The following is an 18,047-nucleotide window of genomic DNA, read 5'->3' on the forward strand; positions in this document are numbered from 1 at the left end:
CGATGTTATGTATAAAAGTACTCTTTCTTGGATAGTTATCTTATATTTACTCGAATGCTGAATGAACCCTGATTATTGTCGTCAATGACTTAACACCCGTCATCACAGCCCCATTTGCTAGCAGCTAGTTAGCTTTCCCGGAGATGAGCATTTAGCCTACAAACCAAGTGACGTCAGCTCCGGGATTTCCTCCTACGTTGCGTTCAAAGACCAAATCTGGGCCCCATTTGAAGAAATAAACGCAACACCCTGCGATGGGAAACTCCCATAAAATTGCAATAATCCGGCCGACGCAGAGATAGGAACCGAGCTCATCTTGCAATTTTACACGTGAAATGCAATTATATACATTGAACATTGTAAATAATATATATGTTTTGATTGATTGACGTGGGAATAGTACAGCGGCCGGGCATATTTTGAAATTATATACATCAAAACATTATTGTAGACTGATCCAGGAGCCATCATCCTAAACATGTTTCTTTGTATTTTAAAATGTTGAAATATTATGTTTGCCTTTTATTAAAAAATGTTTTTGAAAAGATACAAAATTCATCCGAAACAGGACCATTGCAAATCGTAGTGTGTTGTCGCCACCTACTGGTGGAGTTAGTTATTTCAGACCTGCGCCACCTTATCAGGAACTAAATTGTGCTACTTGTGCTATTGGTCCCTCAGTCACAAAATGAGATTTCAAGTATTCAACAGAGAGACACAGGTTGTTTAGGACGAACTGAGTCCAAAATAAAGGGGGTATTGGAGGAATAGGCCTTCAGCATGAAGCGGACTGTGAACCAGCTCATTGCACTGTTTTTGAAGCTGCAGTACAAGAGGCCTTATGAAGCACTTTGTGTAGTAGACGGACACCTCGTCTCATTCAAGCTGTAGTAGTCACACACTTCATCACATAGAAAAGCAACATGTTAATAAGCTTATCTCTGAGGTGTAAATCTGGTAGCAGAACCTCCTGTTGGTGTCTTTATATTGGATGAATAGGGCCTCATTTCAAAGGGGATGGTGCTGCAAAAAGCCGGTCTGGATGTCCCTTTATACGAGTCCACAGGACCACGGGCACAGGGGATTGTCACACAGATTGTCTCCTCGGGTCTGAGGTTACGTGACACTTTTCAGGAGACGATGCTGGTCCGACGTTCATCTTGTCGTCCATTGTCGTACTGTCTGCTGTCACGCACGAACCGCCAAGTCAAATTCCTTGTATGTCTGACACATTATGCCAATAAATTTTTCCTGATTCCTGAACAGGATTGTTAGTTTTCTCAGGAGAGGGAAATGGAATAGTACTAATCTACTCTTTTTTTTAAAACTAGGACTGCATACCTGTAACAAAAGCCTGCAGCTTATTTCTGTCTGACAGATGGCAGCAAAGCACAAATCTACCAACGTGATTGTCAAAAAGTTTGAACCAAAGTGATTTCTGTCATCTGTTGTTACCGATGCCACATGTCAGCGTGGTGTGACACGTAACTGTCACACATAGAGGAATGTTTAGTGTGGCAAACACAATACACGACCAGTTAATATTGGCTTTAAAAAACAAACAGATGTGTTACTTCTTCAAAATATAGAAAGTAAAAAAATAAATTTAAAAAAGTCCAACTTAAAATCCAAGGACTGGCTTTGGAACCTCACCTGTGTGTGTGTGTGCGCGCGCGCCTCGCTCCTTATTTCTAGCGAACTACAACTCCCAGCATTCAAAGCGGGCAGCCTTTGGAAGCGGTTCCTCGGCTCTCTCGGTCCAGGCTCGGACGCGGAGCCGCATTTTTCCGCTCCTTTACAGCCGGATAAGGCTTTTTGAAATAACGAGCCGAACAGCGTCATCATGGGCAACGGCATCAACAAGGTACGAGAAGCTGTCCGTCCTCACGCGCACGACGGCTCGTTGACGAGGTGTCCGAGGAGGTGTCCTCTCCTGGAGACTCTTCCAGGGCTTTATTAATAGAAGTTGAGCTGATTGGATTTGGACGGGATTCGTTTAGAGTAAAGAATCCAGCCTAAAGCACGTCAACTAAAGTGGTCCAAGTACATGAATGTTTTGTATGGTGCTGATTTTTTTGTGAAGTGTTTTATTTTTTATAATCATATATAGTCACTTCCCAACTGCGATGTTATTCACTGTTTCCTGTGACTACATTAATGAGCTTATAGTTAACTCTGCTATGAAGCCAACTGCCCCTAAATAAATATACCACAAAAAGATGATTTCTTCTTAATGGAACGTATTCCTGCTCTCACAGGTGCTGCCTGACCTGTATTTGGGGAATTTCAGAGGTTTGTGCTTTTTCTTTTAATAAAAATTAGCTTTGGTTCTTTCATATGAAAGCAAAACCGCATTATCTTGCGGGTTTGTGGTGTCAATTTTGTTTTTCCGTCAGATGCAAGAGACCGGGAACAATTAGCCAGACACAACATCACACACATCCTGTCGATTCATGACAGCGCAGCTCCGATACTCCAGGTGAGAAGCGCTACGTTATTAACATCTTTTCCCTGGTGTGCTACTGTCATTCCTTATTAATAGGACGTGCAAAAATGTCCCAGCAAATGGAGCTGAACGGGTGTTATTGGGCCCTCCCTGTGCAGTCCCGGTGCACTGCACATGACCTGAGCTCTCAGACCGTAAACTGGTCTGACAGGTCGGTCGGGAATCCGCTTCATGTGATGGTTGTGACAGTATTGTGGAAAAATGTAAGTCAACAACAGTTGGTTCGGTCAGCGTGCTGTTGTTTGCCTGCGTGGGTTTGAGAGTAGGCGGTTGTTCTACATCCAGAGCGGACTGCGCCGCCTGGCTTCATTTATTTATCTTTCAAAGTCATTTCATTTGATGTGAAGCCACAGCCGCAAGTGCAGCTTATTTCCTCCCGTTTTTTAAAGGAGGGACGCACAGGTGCTACGAATCTGCACAACAATTTCGTTTGTTCCTCCACCAACAAAAGCCCACTTTGTGTCCACCATCAGAAGCGCACACTTGGGCTGCTATTGATCAGTGGCCCGCTGACCGGTAACTGGTGGCACTTTGTCCCTCAGGAGATGACCTATCTCTGCATTTCAGCTGCTGACCTGCCCTCACAAAACCTGTAAGTACCCAGATGAAACGCAAGCAACACCAGCCAGAACAACGACAGGCTGAGAGAGGGAGTGTAAAACATCAATGTAGGTGTCTGAGGTTCGTTTTTTCCTCAAGCTGATGTGTAAATGATATGCTTTCACAAGTTCAACATAGCTGTGAACCTGATCACAGTTACACCGGTGCATTCATCTGTGTTTTTTCTTTTTTTGACACGGTTGACGTGTACAAATCCACACCGCCGTTTTTTTTAATGTAACGCAAGAGGAAACGGAGGGAGACAAATTCCAGAAAATCAAGGTTTGAACCTATGTCCTCTCCGAATGACACCGTGCTTTGGAGGCCCTTTTAAATGCACGTGCAAAAATCCAAATTCACATATCAGGAGGCCTTTTTAGCAGGAAGGAAGTCTCGCAGCTCAGTTCTGCAGTTTGAACGCTGTGGTTGGTGCTGTGGCTCTATTTATATGCACCACCCTCCACAAATTTGCACATGGACATGCACGTGTGTGCGTGTGTGTGTGTGTGTGTGTGTGTGTGTGTGTGTGGGTGTATATATATATATATATATACACACACGCTAAAGCCATTGTCGCCGTTAGGGCCCCAGGTTGCCTCGCGCCTCTTCGGTTCAGGCCGCGAGGTGTTTGAAACATGTTACGCGATATATGACACCAACGTGACACGAACACACCCCCATAGTTGTCCCTCGTGGGATTAAAAAAAAAAAAGAAGTCCGGTACAAAATGTTTTTTTTTTGTCCACTTTAGATGAATGCTGACGCTCTGAAGTGCCTGTAAGGACAGAATAATCCGTTATCTTGCGGTGATCCTTTAATGTTTTAACGTGGCCCATTGTAACTGAGACTTCTATGCTCCACAGAACTCAGCACTTTAAACAAAGCATAACGTTCATGCACGAGTCCCGCCTGAAAGGAGAAGGCTGCCTCGTTCATTGGTGAGAGCAAGACGCCTTGTTGTACCTTGACCGCAAAAGCCAGATTCAAGGTGTCACACTCACACAAACAGGAGACGCCACAACAGGTTTTCTAGTTGTGTCAAATGGAAACGTTAAATTCATGCTGAGACAAAAAAAACAAACACCTGAGATCAACCAAGTAAACACGTGAACTCATGTGTAACGGCTGCACAGAGGGGATTAAATGATAAGCTGAAGCCTATTCTTGAACTTCCTAAAACGGAGTACAGTAACCAGAGTGAGACACATTGTGTTTGTGTAGTTTGTAGCTGACCGTGTGTTCAGTGGGGGAAAGTTATATTTGGTTAGACGGAGGGTCTTCTCAGAAATACAGGGGAACAAGAGGCTATTTATAAGCTGTGCACTGCTACAGCGTTCTTCACTGTGCATTAAGTGTTAAATCAGTTTTTACTCCTCAGCGCCGACGTTTAACGAGCAATTGTTGGATTTAATTGTGCGTGTAGTTTGGATGTTGAATCCTGCTGTAGATATCTACATACCGGCAGTCTTTGGGCTGTTTTGCATACGTTTTCAATTAGGGTGAGATCCGGTTTCAACCGCTTATACTATTTTACAACCCCATTTGTAATCTGGAAGTCTGTATTTGAATCTAGTTTTACACATATTCAAGTTATCTAACTATTTTAATGTTTTGATAAAAGTAATTCCTGATATTTGATTTCTTTTGAATTCCTTTCTTCAAGCTGAAATGCTAAACCTGATAAATACTGAACGTAAACTTTGAGCCAGCAGTTTAATCCTGAATTTTGTTTAAAAGTCACACTTGAATTAAGAATTCAACAGAGCTGCCGCACACGTATTGTATTGTATTGTCATGCAGGATTTCTTCTTACTCTAAAGAATATACTCCCACTTCCAGCTTGGCGGGCGTGTCCCGCAGCGTCACCCTGGTGCTGGCGTACATCATGACGGTCACGCGTCTGGGCTGGCAGGAGGCGCTGGCTGCAGTGCGGGTGGTCCGGCCCTGCGCCGGCCCCAACCTGGGCTTCCAGCGCCAACTCCAGGAGTTTGAGGCCACTCAAGCGGATCAGGTCAGACGCAGCACGAGAGAGAGAGAGAGAGCGTGTGGAATATAGCATTACATGACATTGATTATGGTGCGGAGAGATTGCAGCGTCAGTATTTAGTGTCCATTGTCATCAAAAATTACATTTTTTTTATGTTATTTTCCTGTAGTTCAGAGAATGGCTACAGAAGGAATACAAGGACAACTCCTTCAGTGATGAGGCTGATCTACGTGACTTGCTCGCTGCGGCGTCTAAAGTCAATGGTGACGGGGTGGAAAAGCAGGAATCTACCCCACCCGGAGACCTCTGATCAGACCTTTCGATGGAGATAATAAGATGATCCCGCCGATCGACACCACGGCGCTCAGGACCCATCTGGAGGTCTACGTTTCCTCCAGAGTGTGCTCCTGTCACGATGTTTATGCCCCCGAGTATCATGGACATTAACACTGAAAGAGACAATTGACACCTGAGGCAAAGATGCCGCTTTAGCTTTGGTTGGTGTTTATGCAGCTTTATCTTTTCTTCAAATGTATGGATGGATGTTGTTGTTGTTGTTGTTGTTGTTGTTTTTTTGTACTGTGTCATGATGATTTAAAACCACGTAGTTAAATGAGTAAAGAAAAAGTGCTTTGTGAAATCTTTGTCGACTTGACGGTGATAAGAAAACACGTGCTGTGCCCTGTTTACGTTTCCTGGTCGTCTTCCTGTTGGTCATATCGTACATGTGATATCCCAAAAAACACCAACCTCACGTTATTTTATCACACTTTCTTCAACATTGTCTTAATAGTCAAGTTAGAGCATTAATAGCCTCCAGTAGCAGATAGCTGGGCTGCACGTGCAATGCCACTGGAGGGCAGTGATACTATAGCGGCATAAAACATATTTAAATTCAGCCATGTGTCTCCAGACGTTGGTTCCTCGTGCATCTATTTGATATTTACCGAATCACAACATCATAAAAATCATATTTAGTAGTGAAAAAAAAAAGGTTGCAAGCGTATTCGTGATTTTCTTTTTTTTTTTTTTAAGACAAAATATATTTGGGGAAATTATTTTTGTTAACAATAATCTCTTCTCGGGTGACTTCTGCATTCCGCGTGGTGTCTGCTCAGGGTGTCGCTGGAGGGATTCCCCACCAAAGTGCTGCGCTGGCGGCGAGTTTCACAGAATTGAGTTTCACAGAATTGAGCGCATCTCCTCTTGAACTTCTCAGAGCGCGAGAAGCTCCTCCCTGCAACAAATCAAGATGTGATAAAGGAAACCGAAGAGCTTCAAAAGGGATTGCAGCGGGGAGAGCTCGCATGATCAACGGTAAGCGGCAGCAGCTTTAAATGAAAGACCGTATCGTCAACATTGAATTTAATAAATATTTGTAATGTACTGATTAGCCCCAAATAGCTTCAGTCAAATGCAAAATAGTAAAACCATTCATCTTTGAATTTCTAGCATTCACATAAATGTTGAATCTTATTGGTTGAAGGTTTAAGAAAAACATTATCAGCATAGATTAATTCGTGCGTGATTATATTATTTCTGTTTTCTCTTAATGCGAGTGTCTGAAATGAGTGACATCTTTTTAACAGAGAGGAAATTTTGACCTCTACCCGCAAGAGCAATCAGCAAGAATAAATGTGTCAAAACCATCATTAGATAAAATGTATTCAAAGGGATTTTTAATATTACAACTACGGGGCTGCTGAGGAGAAGTTACCCGGAGCCCAAACCAACACTGCTGTATCTTCTCTAAAAGCGGTGCAGTTCGCACTACACATGAACCTTCTTGGTTTCATTTCATTGAGTGAATCATTTAACTCTGTTTACAGTTGCGTCGTGCACTTTTGTCTCATTCCACCTCTCAGAAATGAACATTGATGAGGACACTGGCCTGTCAGTCAGCTCCGGCAATGGGAAATTGAGACAGTGGCTGATCGATCAGATCGACAGCGGCGTGTATGCCGGCCTGGTCTGGGAGAATCACCAAAAGAGCATCTTTAGGATTCCGTGGAAACACGCAGGGAAACAGGACTACAACAGAGACGAGGATGCAGCGCTCTTCAAGGTCTGACCATCCCGTCCCACGTCTCCTCATGCTGCACCTGCAGCCTCCAACAATTCCACCATTTCCAACAGTTGTAATGTCGTTACGCATCCATTCTTCAGAGGCCTAATATTGTACAATTGTTTGTACATAACCGTGACTAAACAGGACGTGTGTATTAATCGAATCAATGATTGTTTCAGGCATGGGCGATGTTTAAGGGAAAACATAAGGAGGGAGTCGATAAACCAGATCCCCCCACGTGGAAAACCAGACTACGCTGTGCTCTTAATAAAAGCAACGACTTTGATGAGTTAGTGGACAGAAGCCAACTAGACATCTCGGACCCCTATAAAGTCTACAGAATCATCCCAGAAGAAGCCAAAAGAGGTAAGTGAATGTAAACAGTCATGTATTTTGTGAGAACGGCTTTCAGCCGTCTGAGGCGTCAGATGTAACATGGGAAGTAAAATATTGTTTACAGTTGAAATTTGACAGTTTCTAAATCTAAAGACCGTCGCAGTGGTTCATTTGCATACTTTCTGCTTTCACATAGATTCTGACATTGTAGAAAGACTATTGGTAATTTTTGAACCTACACATGCAGTTGATTCGGATGCGGCAGGAAGCACAAAGGAAGCCAGAGCATGTACCAAAAAAAGGCCCATGCTTTTTTTAGAGGGCTTCGGTTACTAAGTGCAGGGTGCACAACACAATCAGGCGACCTCCAGCCTTGCATAACTAAGTCTGTGCCATCACGCAACAGCTTTTGTCACAGAAGAGCAATTTTTGCTCTCTAAGCATGACGATATGAAATCAACAGGATTCAGCCTGTTGCGCCCACTTTGCAAAACAGTCAAATGAAGAAAAACAGGACGTCAGAAAGGCACAAGTTAAACTACAGTTTGACTATTCCAAAAAGAATTAGGTTAGTTGGGTAAAATTAATGTTTTTAAATCAAAGCACTGACTGTATTGTGGACCCATTATGCCTTTCTGTTTTTTCTTTGCACAGGAATGAAGACAAGTATGGAGGAGACACCATCACATGTAAATCCACTTGGCTATATTCCACCGTATCCGCCTTCCCACGACCAGGTCAGCGCGCTGTTCTCGATCCCAAAACTTAACGGGCAGTGTAACTGATTGCAAACATCTAAGCCATCCGCGCGGTTCTTTTCCTAAGGCCTATATGGCGTCTCAGGAGAGACGGGACTGGAGGGATTACTCACCCTCAGAACAGCAACCTCTCGCCCCTCCGCATCAGCACGGGTCACATGCGGAGCTGCAGTACGGTCAGTTCCACTACCCATCATCGTTCGGCCGGCCTTGGCCCGGGTCACACTCCGAAAATGGTAAGATTCATGCAGGAATATTAAAATTAGGATATAATCATTTCATCTGAGTGTGTATTTACAGTACGATGCGTCTCTTATCTTCCATCACACCTGGTCTATTTTACATTTTGCAACGCAACAAATTTGATTTGTGTTATTATCATTAGAGCCATCATAATGGCAGCACAACATATTACTATTGAGCCATTATTTAATGAAATTACTAAGCAGCAACATTAAACTGCCTTATTTATTAATTTGACCTTCTCTTCAAGACAACATCCTATATAATGATCAAATTATGACCATTATCCATTTGATGTATTCTGCACAGGTTTTCATCTTTCCTTCCACACCTACTTTTCAGAGTCCCAACCACCTGTGTATTCAATCAACCAAAACAATGACATGACAGGTAAAGAAGATGCAAAGACTGATGCGCACAAACCTTCACCCACATGCTGGTTCACCTCTTTAAAAATGTACAACTCACTTACTTCCCTATTTGGAAGAGCAGCAGGCCAGTGAATTGGATGTTGATGGTTTAAAAAGTGATTCTCAGCATACCAATATTTTGTAGATTTGGCCTAATATTTTCCTTTTTCCGGTTTATCCTCCAGCCTGTTGTTTCAGATCCGCTAAACTCTCCCGTCTTTCTTCGCAGATTGCAGCCTCCACGTGTCCCTGTACTACAGAGAGTCTTTGGTGAAGGAGGTCACCACCACCAGCCCAGAAGGTTGTCGCATCACCTCCCATTCCTCCTCTTCTCCATCTTCCTCTTCCTCCTCCTCTTCCCCGTGCCAAGAGGACAAGTTTCACAGCGGGGCAGAAGTGGTCCTTTTTCCCTTCCCGTACCCGGAGTCTCAGCGGCAGGGCGCTGACATGCTCCCCAGCGTACTGGAGAAGGGGGTGCTCCTGTGGATGGCGTCTGATGGCTTGTACGCTAAGCGCCTCTGCCAGGGACGGGTTTACTGGGAAGGACCGCTGGCTCCTTTTATGGATAAACCCAACAAGCTGGAGAAGGAGCAACCGTGCAAACTGTTCGACACACAGCAATTCCTGATTGGTGAGCAAATGCGTGTGTCTGTTGTGCTCCGTTCACACCTGCAGCTTTTGGAAGCGATGGTAGAAACACATGCGGTGTGATGCAGTTCATATAGTCAGACACTGATAAAATATAACTTTTTCTATTAGGCACATTTAAATTGATCAAATAAGTTTTTAAATATGACAAACAACACTTTATATGGGATGTGAACAATGTATTAGTTTACGCACTGCTCGTACAGGCTGGTTACGTAAAGTGTGCATTAGATCGCATGTTTTGTATAGAAAAGAAACATACTTGTGTTGTAATATAAAGTATTTAATAAAGACGACTCCACTGCAGTAGTATTCCAAAATGATGAAGCCCAGTAACCAAGTAAATATACTTACAGCACAGGTGTTTATTCGGTATGTTTAGCCCATAGTTGAAGGTGTCATTGTATTTCCGTATCTATTTTATTAACTGATGTTTGTACAGTTGGTTGGTGTTTAACACTATTGCAACTGTTAAAAACATCAGCAACATCAAGTTTACAGAACGTTTCCCACCTTGTTTTGATTTTTTAAACCAAAAAAACGTTTAAAACTTTTCAGTTCAGTCAAGCTCTAATTTAAACCACTTGACTGCGTCATGTGGAGATTTCTGTCCACCTACGTGAATAGTTGCATTTTTTTCGTTTACTAATCAAAATAACTAGTGTACCAAAAATCTCTCCGCCACTGTCCATCTACAGAATGACGATGATCGCGGTCGTGTCGATGGGAGATGTGACGTTAATCATAACGACGGAGGACATTATGTAGTTGCTTTAGCTGAAGCGCTAAAAGGCTTGTCAGCTCTTCAGCAGGGGGGGAACGAGTGTGTGAAGTCCCCACCCACCGGCTGTGGTCCAACACCCTCCGTGACGAGATGCTGCTTTCTGACACATTTCACACTGAAATTTCCATCGTCCACACCAGTGCTTTCCAGACACTGATAAGAGAAAGTGTTTCTTCTAAAAGGGGATATGCTGGTGTGTGTGTGTGTGTGTGTGTGTGTGTGTGTGTGACTCCTCTTCCTTTGCTTGCTCTTCTTCTTTCAGAGCTTCAAGAGTTTTCCCACAATGGCCGCCATTTGCCGAGACATCAGGTGGTGCTGTGTTTTGGAGACGAGTACCCCGACCCGCAGCGGCCGAGGAAGATGATCACAGCGCAGGTAAACGTCCACCAGCTGCTTTCTCAGCTGGCAGAAAACATGTTTTAATCAACAACAGAAATGTTACAACCGTTACAATAGGAAAAATGGAGCACATATTTGGGTAAATTGAGACCTTATTCTGAATTTTTGTTTACTATGTAAATGTTTAATCTCCGTGAAAAGCAAAGCAAGAGAGCAATTGTTGTAATAAAAAATAACATAATCCCTTAAAGACCATAAATTAAGGCGTCATTGGTGTGTAGCAGAATATGCACCTTTTAACACTCTTTTTCTATATAGATTTAAATCCTGTTCTCTTCTTCCACGTGTATCAATTAGCAGAGCATGATCATTCGCAGTAACGCACATCATTCATACGTGCACCTAATTTTCATTTTAGGTGGAGCCGGTGTTTGCCAGAAAACTGGTGTACTGCTACCAGCAGAACAACGGCCACTACCTGCGGGCCTTTGATCACCTCCTGGAACAGAATCCATCCACAACTATCGACTATTCGCCTCAGAGGCCGTTACAGCATATTCAGGAGTGAGAAGCGCGCACGCACACACACAGACGCACACAGACGCACACGTAATATGCTTGAATGTGAATATCATCCAGCGAGTGTTTCTTGCGACTGCAGTGTGCCGTGAAGGAGGGAAGCTGGCGTGGATCAGAGGGGTAAAGATGGGGAAGACCCTGTTGTTTTTTACTCGCACACCTTTTGCGCGTCGTCGTCTTTGTGTCTGTGACTGTAGAGTTTTTCTACACGTATTATTGTGACAGTGTGAAGGATGCGGTTTGAGGGTGAGGGTACGAGGGGAGCAGAGGGCGAGTGAAACAGGAAGTACTCGCACAGGTGCACAGGAAGAATGGTCCCTAAGACAAACACTGATATGTGAAAGGGACAAAACGGAGCATGATTATTTATTGCTTATTGGCAGTGGACAGTGTGCTCGGTGCACTCGCGCGCCGAAGAGGCACAGAACATTTTAAACTTAGTCGACACGGCTGTTTTTTTATTTAATAGACATGTTGATGAGCAAAATAGAAAAGAAATTGCAGCGTGAGAGAGTGTCAACCATATTACGGTCCCTTGTGAGACCTCAATTTCATTCTGGTGTTGTAGTGGAGGAAGCTTCTCGGCCGTATGTTGCAGGACGACCTTGTGAAAATCTACTGATCGGCTGAATCTGAAAAGTGATTCCTTTAGATTACATCAATCTGACAAAAACAAGATGTAAGTTTATTACTTGTAAATATACTCCTTTCCTCTATGCATCGTTCATTTCTTGCTTTGCTTTTAGCTTTGCTTAGTTTTACTTCTTTAAGTGCCAAAGACGATCTGATTTGAAAACTGAGCCTCTAACAACTCAACAAGTAAAGAAACTTCTGACGAGGTTTTTTTTTTTTTAAGTAGGCTTCGTATTGCTTGGTCACAAGCAAAAGCATTGGCTTACAGCATGAGAGGAAACACTTTGGCCTGAGGGTCCGTGTCACCAGAAACATGGACATGAGACTGAAGTAGACTGGCTGGAAAAAAATCACACTCATCTCGTAACTTGCAAGGAAACTGCACCTCATAACCTGAAACTTTAGGTCTCACAAATGGGAAGAAAAACTACTTTTGTGGTCGGCGTGCGGGTCGAGCCGCGGCGGAGCGCCCTGGTTCCCTGCTACTGTTCACACACTGGATGTGACGTCCAGACCAAACTAAAACCATGACAACCTAGCGAGGAGTGTGTGTATCTCGTAGCACATGCGTGTCCGATAGGGAGGACAATGCAACTCCTCCAGCGGCTGAAGTAACAAAGGCTGCAGCAGAAAGGATAAACATTCTGTTATGTTTTTCCTCTGTGGTCCAGAGTTTCGATCTTTGCTTTTACTTCCTTCTCACTTAAACCACATCACTTTCACAATAGCTTCAAAAGTCCGACCAAAATCACAGGCAGGAATGTTTTGTGCGTGTGTGTGTGTGTGTGTGTGTTTTAACCATAAATAAGATTCTTCTAACATCTTAGTCTGATTTGGTGCTTGGGGAAATTTTTGTTGATGATGATGATGATTTACAGACCCATTCACAATAAAAGCAAACTAACTCCATCTACAGTATGCTGTTATGGTAAACATGCGTGGGTCTGTGTCTGTGTGTGTGTGTGTGTGTGTTTAGCAAAGGGCCATCTGCATGTGTGCGTCTCCATGTGTGTTGGTGGGTACACATACGTGTCACCAGTTGCACCATTACTGTTATCAGGAATTGACATTTATGGACTCAGGATGAAACATGTGACTTCCCCTTTTACAACATCAGTGACTCAAACACACACACACACACACACACACACACACACACACACACACACACACACACACACACACACACACACACACACACACACACAGCTATCCCATTAAAAACACTTTCCATGGTGTATTTGTGAATGTATTTAATGCATTATAAACATACGTAATAATATCCATAATGATTTTAATAATAGTAATAACTGTATAAAAAATAAGACACATCAAACACATAAAAAGGCATTTTAAAAAGACTTACAAACTCAAGTATTATAATTCTTCATAATAAGTAGTCACTCTTTAGTTATGAGTATGCATGTATGTATTATAAACATGTGCATAAATGAAAGTCTTGCTGAAAGGATAAACATGATTTTATTTGAAATAAACACATCAATCTTGTATTTCTCACGCCTGCTGTTTTGTCTTTGAGCTCTTTTTGATTTTCAAACAGGGAACAAGGGAGAAGGAGACAACTACATTTTGGTAAAACAGAAGGCGAAAAAAAGCATATTCACACATTCTTGGTGTTTCCCCTTCTGCAGGAAGCCACATCACTTGTAGTCGGGCTTCAGTTTTTCCGCCTCTGTGAGCCGTTATTCCAAGTGACATCGTCTTATTCCTTCAGTCCAATCTTTGAAAAGGACAGTTTGTTTTTCTGCTGCTCCCAATTATTGCTAAAAGAAGTTTTTCACAGAATTTAAACTACCGTTGAACACATCAAAATGCAACACTTCCTCCTCACCAAGTGGCTATGATTAATCTGTCTGTGCTGAGACTGGGACATTATTAACGTGCACTTCCGAAATGATTGTTGGTTTGTGTATCTATTAATAACCGATGAACCCATCGAGGGTCTGAGGCGAGAACAACTCAAGCTTCATCACAATAGAACTGAAGCAATGATTTGCTGACATCTGCTGGTTACTGTGGTTGTTAAACTCTTGTGAAAGTTAAATATGAAAAACAAAAGCTTCCGCTGCAAAAAAATACTGTTCATTTCTAAAAGATATTTATCCATCTCTTAGGTTGAAATCTCTGAGCGTTATCGAACATCTGATGGAGGAGTCGTGATTTAATCCAAACTCGTCAGGAACCACTCGGCCGATACGCAAAATCCTCCACACAGTTCGGGTTGTCTATTCCGCCCCAGAGCTCCCGTTAAGAAAATAAATACAACAAAAGCTGCTCACTGAGAACATCCTACTAGACTCACAGTCTGTGACCCCGGCTGGTGGAGGTCCGACCTTTTGCCCCGCAGCTGATGACAGCCCTGTTTCACCTTAGTCGACTCTGACTCGTTGACGCCGTGGAAAGGAAGGTGTTGACATCGTTCTACTTTCTGGCGAACTTTGACCCCCCCGAAATGATGTTGCAAATCCACCAATCGTCGCTCTCGTACCCACCGCCGATGTCATGTGTGTTGTGAAGCAGTGGTTGACAAATGACCATATTAAGACTTAAGTGATGAAAATAAGGACCAATAAACATACTTGTGTAGCAATAGCTGTAATGTCACTATCATTATATTATCTTTATTGTTATCATCAATTCTCAGGCATATGATCTACAAGGCATGAGAATTGCTCTCCTCCACCAGTAACCGTTATCGCCACAATGAATCAGTCTTGAATTGTTGTCAGATCTCTGTGTTTATCCCAAGACTCTTCAGATAACAACGTACTTGACCGAATACATTATGATGGCAGGAAGGCAATAATAGTTGTCGGATAAGGAGCAGCAAAGTAATGGAAAACAATCGGATGACTCGGGACGCCAGTGTAAACAGAAAAGGCCGATAAGCAAAACAATGTGGTGGTCTACCTGGCTCTGGTGCAAATAAGGCCGGGCTGCTTGTTTGTTTGTTTTGGCCGGGAACCAGCGGCGGGTTTTGGAGATAAAGGATGTTACGCTATAACGTCGTTAGACGGAGTAGGAAATGCTGCATTTTCACCATAATCGGGATTTCCTCCTGAGACGCACAACAGAGGAACGGCCGTTAACAACCAACCGCAAAGCGAGTGAAATGACCAGCAGGGAGTGATGTGTCACTGGTCGGCTGCTGTTTGAGCTGGAGAGAGTGGAAATAGGAATTCCACACATGCAAAGTAACAGCATGATGCTTTCACCAAACCCTTTAATCCCTGTTAATGGGAAATGCCTCAACGTTCAAAAATACACCCACACCTGCACACGCACACACACACACACGCACACACACACACACACACACACACACACACACACTGAATTATGAATTCCCCCGAAATGATTAGGACTCATTAACATGACCTAACCATGACGTCTCTGGACGTTTCTCCTGAACTGTTCCTATTAAAATAAAGAGTTTGTGGCTTCCCCTTCTTTGCTTTACCATCTCTGCCAACACGGTTGCTTTGTTCCGTGTGTCAGGTGACGGGAGGAACCGGCGCTGACGATGGAGAGGCGGAGGCGGTCGGAGTGACAGCTCGCGGCCTCCGTTGCGTGAGAGTGACTCGGGCTGTTCTCAGACTCTGTGTGGTCTGGGTGTGTGGTCTACAGCTGACGGGCAGGGAGGAGGACGGCAGGACCCTCTGAGTGTGTGTGTGTGTGTGTGTGTGTGCGCGTTGATTTGCTTACTTTATCCAGAGTCGGGTCTGGGCTCTCTACAGCCGTGGCTCGACTAAAAAGCTCTGCCTTCCGCCACTCGGCCTGAAGGGTAAACACACGCTGCCACCACTGTGACGCGGCTCGTCTATGGATCATTTTATCCAAGTATACGTATGAGACCTGATAGACCTCTTCGTTAAAGGGGCTTTAGCTCGTGTGTATTTTCTGAAACTACAACCTTGTGTAGAGTAATTGTTCCTAACATTATTAGATTAGAAATTGACACACAATTCCTTAATTGTACATACAGAGTGCTTTTATAGACTTTTAGCATATTTGCACTGTCTATTTTGTTAGCATTTTCTATAGTGCCTTATTCCTTTTTCATTTGGTCTGCAGACGGATCCAATAAAGTAAAACATAAGCAACACAGGCCTTTCAAAGGATCGTCTTAAAAATCATCAAGTGCAGATTCGCAGCGAAGAACGTGAGACCTCAAATAACCTCTGTAACGCTTCCCTCCTGCACACATTCAAACATTGGACTGCTCCACACTCTTCTCCCTCTCCCACAGCGATCTCAAGGGAAGGCCATGTAACGCAGCACTGCTGGGAACGCGCCATGAAAATATAAATACAACCTCGCCGCATTTCAACCATGTAAATAAACAGGGCCACCCAAATTTCCAATTAGATCTGGTGTGGAAGGCCGGAAATGGGGTAGACACGAATAGGCCGCGCCCCCTTCTCTCACCCCTGCGGTCCAGGCCCAGGTAAGGGGGGGGGGGACCAGGTCCAGGTCCAGGTCCAGGTTGCGGACACGGGGCGAAGGCAGTAGAGAGGGGAATATGCCGTGCAACATCCCATTCACCCTCCCTCCCCCAACTCCACTGTGCTCCTCCCCATGCGGACATGGAAAGAATGTTGGGATTTAATGCTTATACCTGTGAAATCACTATAATCTTGGTTCATTTTTTTGGTTCACTTGTCTTCACCCCCCACCGGCGTTGCTCGTTGGCTCCGCTCTTAAACACCAAAGCCCTTAAACACCAGCTCGCCTTATCAGTTCCATCGAGGCCATCAGGCAATTCCTCCCCGCCTGAAATGAAGCATTCTCGGTGTATTCCACGTTTTCTTGGAACAGCGAGGCCCCCGTTACTACGCTGCTAAGCCCCGAGACCACCCAGTGGCTGGGTGGTCTCGGGGCCGCAGGGCTGCGCACGGCAAGGCCCGGGTTGTTGTTGAGATAAGAAAGACAAGCTTTTCTCTGAGGACGGATGGCGATCTGAGAGAGCGTAGCGAAGGCTCTCCTGATAGCTGCCGGCGGACTCCCTCCCATTCGGGTCAAACTCGAGATGGCCCGTCGATCGCTGCTTCGGCGGACGCCGGTCGCCGAACATCGCGGGGGGCCTATTAGTTGGAATAAACATACAATTTAGGGAAATCACCCCAGAGAGTCAAGAGCTGCGTAATAAAAGTCACTTTCACTCCAGATATGGGGTTCGGATATGTCGCCACATTTCTTGATGACTTTAATTCACCCGGAAACGGTAGAGCTCATTTAGATAAAGAAGAAGAATCTGAAGGAAGCACTCGTCCTCACCGCGTATGCGCGCAGCAAACCTCGACGGGTGAGTTGGCGGTTAAAAGAAAGAGAAAAAAAAAGTCTCTCTGGAGCAAAATTCTCCGCCCGTCCATCATCCATTGTTCAAATGTTTATGTTCGAGTGGTCTCTGACTGCAGTGTTTCTTCCCTCGTAGGCTCCCGAGCAGCTATACAGGAAACACACAGTGTAAACACAGGGCTCAGGAGATCCTCTCTCGCCCTGCCTGTGAGCTGCAGAACCTCAATGTCAACAGAGACACCGGCTGACGGTCACCATTGTCGCAGTTCAGCTAACGTTGATACTAGAAGCAAAGCGATTGGGACTTCTTTGGTTTTTTGGAAGGTTTTCACACGGCTACAGGAAGGTCAGGGGATCGCTGACGTCGTTTGGATTAATCGTGTGCAAAAATGTATTAATCCATCTTTTAGGTGTTCAGATATCTCATATCTCTTCTGATGCTGCTATAGGAAGAGTCATTAGGTTTCATTGTGGTGGCATCGTGAACGTCATATATAGATATTTAGATAAGTGATGGAGTGACCAACATTAGACAAAGAGTTCTACAGTCCATTTGTGTCTTTCATTTACTTTCAGGAGTCCGCCGTACTCAATTGAAAAAAAGGGGGGGAAACACAATATCGCAGGATTATTGCTTAAGTGCACCGCTGCAATTACATTCTTCAAGACGTAAAAATGAAAAGGACACACTGCATTCGCTACCCTAATATTGACCTTCCATTAAACGAGACTTAAAACTTTCTGTCCTGCTTCGATGTTAAGACCTCTGCAAGCCCCCGGGGAATGTATTTTTAACAGCGGTGTGATGGTTTTAACAACCTCGGTTAGAACAACATG

The 18,047-nt window shown here is 44.0% G+C and overlaps 2 protein-coding genes across 11 annotated transcripts; both read left to right on the forward strand.

Annotated features, from left to right (window-relative positions):
• The first annotated feature begins 1,493 nt into the window (after positions 1-1,493).
• dusp22b (dual specificity phosphatase 22b) lies at positions 1,494-5,733 on the forward strand. 7 transcript variants are annotated; one of them, XM_040170730.2, is made up of 7 exons: positions 1,494-1,864; positions 2,259-2,292; positions 2,397-2,479; positions 3,049-3,098; positions 3,970-4,044; positions 4,946-5,117; positions 5,263-5,733. In XM_040170730.2, exons 1-7 carry the CDS (start codon positions 1,844-1,846, stop codon positions 5,401-5,403), a joined length of 576 nt encoding a protein of 191 aa, XP_040026664.2. In that variant the 5' UTR covers positions 1,494-1,843; the 3' UTR covers positions 5,404-5,733. The 7 variants fall into 7 exon arrangements, with proteins under 7 accessions (XP_040026664.2, XP_077955418.1, XP_040026663.2 ...); XM_078099292.1 differs by having other exon boundaries at positions 1,701-1,864; positions 2,896-3,098; XM_040170729.2 differs by having other exon boundaries at positions 1,701-1,864; positions 2,980-3,098.
• A 535-nt stretch (positions 5,734-6,268) lies between these two features.
• irf4a (interferon regulatory factor 4a) lies at positions 6,269-13,400 on the forward strand. 4 transcript variants are annotated; one of them, XM_040170727.2, is made up of 9 exons: positions 6,269-6,410; positions 6,959-7,158; positions 7,341-7,527; positions 8,152-8,234; positions 8,323-8,491; positions 8,808-8,888; positions 9,138-9,539; positions 10,603-10,715; positions 11,098-13,400. In XM_040170727.2, the coding sequence occupies exons 1-9, from the start codon at positions 6,401-6,403 to the stop codon at positions 11,245-11,247; spliced, it is 1,395 nt and encodes a 464-aa protein (XP_040026661.2). In that variant the 5' UTR covers positions 6,269-6,400; the 3' UTR covers positions 11,248-13,400. The 4 variants fall into 4 exon arrangements, with proteins under 4 accessions (XP_040026661.2, XP_077955417.1, XP_040026659.2 ...); XM_078099291.1 differs by having other exon boundaries at positions 8,841-8,888; XM_040170725.2 differs by having other exon boundaries at positions 6,277-6,410; positions 6,923-7,158.
• Positions 13,401-18,047: the final 4,647 nt, after the last annotated feature.

The sequence above is a fragment of the Gasterosteus aculeatus genome, chromosome 3 (genome assembly GCF_964276395.1).
Source record: "Gasterosteus aculeatus chromosome 3, fGasAcu3.hap1.1, whole genome shotgun sequence".
In the NCBI taxonomy this organism is placed as follows: Eukaryota; Metazoa; Chordata; class Actinopteri; order Perciformes; family Gasterosteidae; genus Gasterosteus; species Gasterosteus aculeatus.

What these genes read in the sequence shown, in the direction of transcription:
- dusp22b (XM_078099292.1), top strand. Translation starts at nt 1,844, where the DNA reads ATGGGCAACGGCATCAACAAG. An exon ending in GTATTTGGGGAATTTCAGAG is followed by an intron (nt 2,293 to 2,396) that starts GTTTGTGCTTTT and finishes TTTTTCCGTCAG; the next exon opens with ATGCAAGAGACCGGGAACAA. An exon ending in GAAGGCTGCCTCGTTCATTG is followed by an intron (nt 4,045 to 4,945) that starts GTGAGAGCAAGA and finishes TCCCACTTCCAG; the next exon opens with CTTGGCGGGCGTGTCCCGCA.
- irf4a (XM_040170725.2), top strand. An exon ending in AGGATGCAGCGCTCTTCAAG is followed by an intron (nt 7,159 to 7,340) that starts GTCTGACCATCC and finishes TGATTGTTTCAG; the next exon opens with GCATGGGCGATGTTTAAGGG. An exon ending in CCCAGAAGAAGCCAAAAGAG is followed by an intron (nt 7,528 to 8,151) that starts GTAAGTGAATGT and finishes TTCTTTGCACAG; the next exon opens with GAATGAAGACAAGTATGGAG.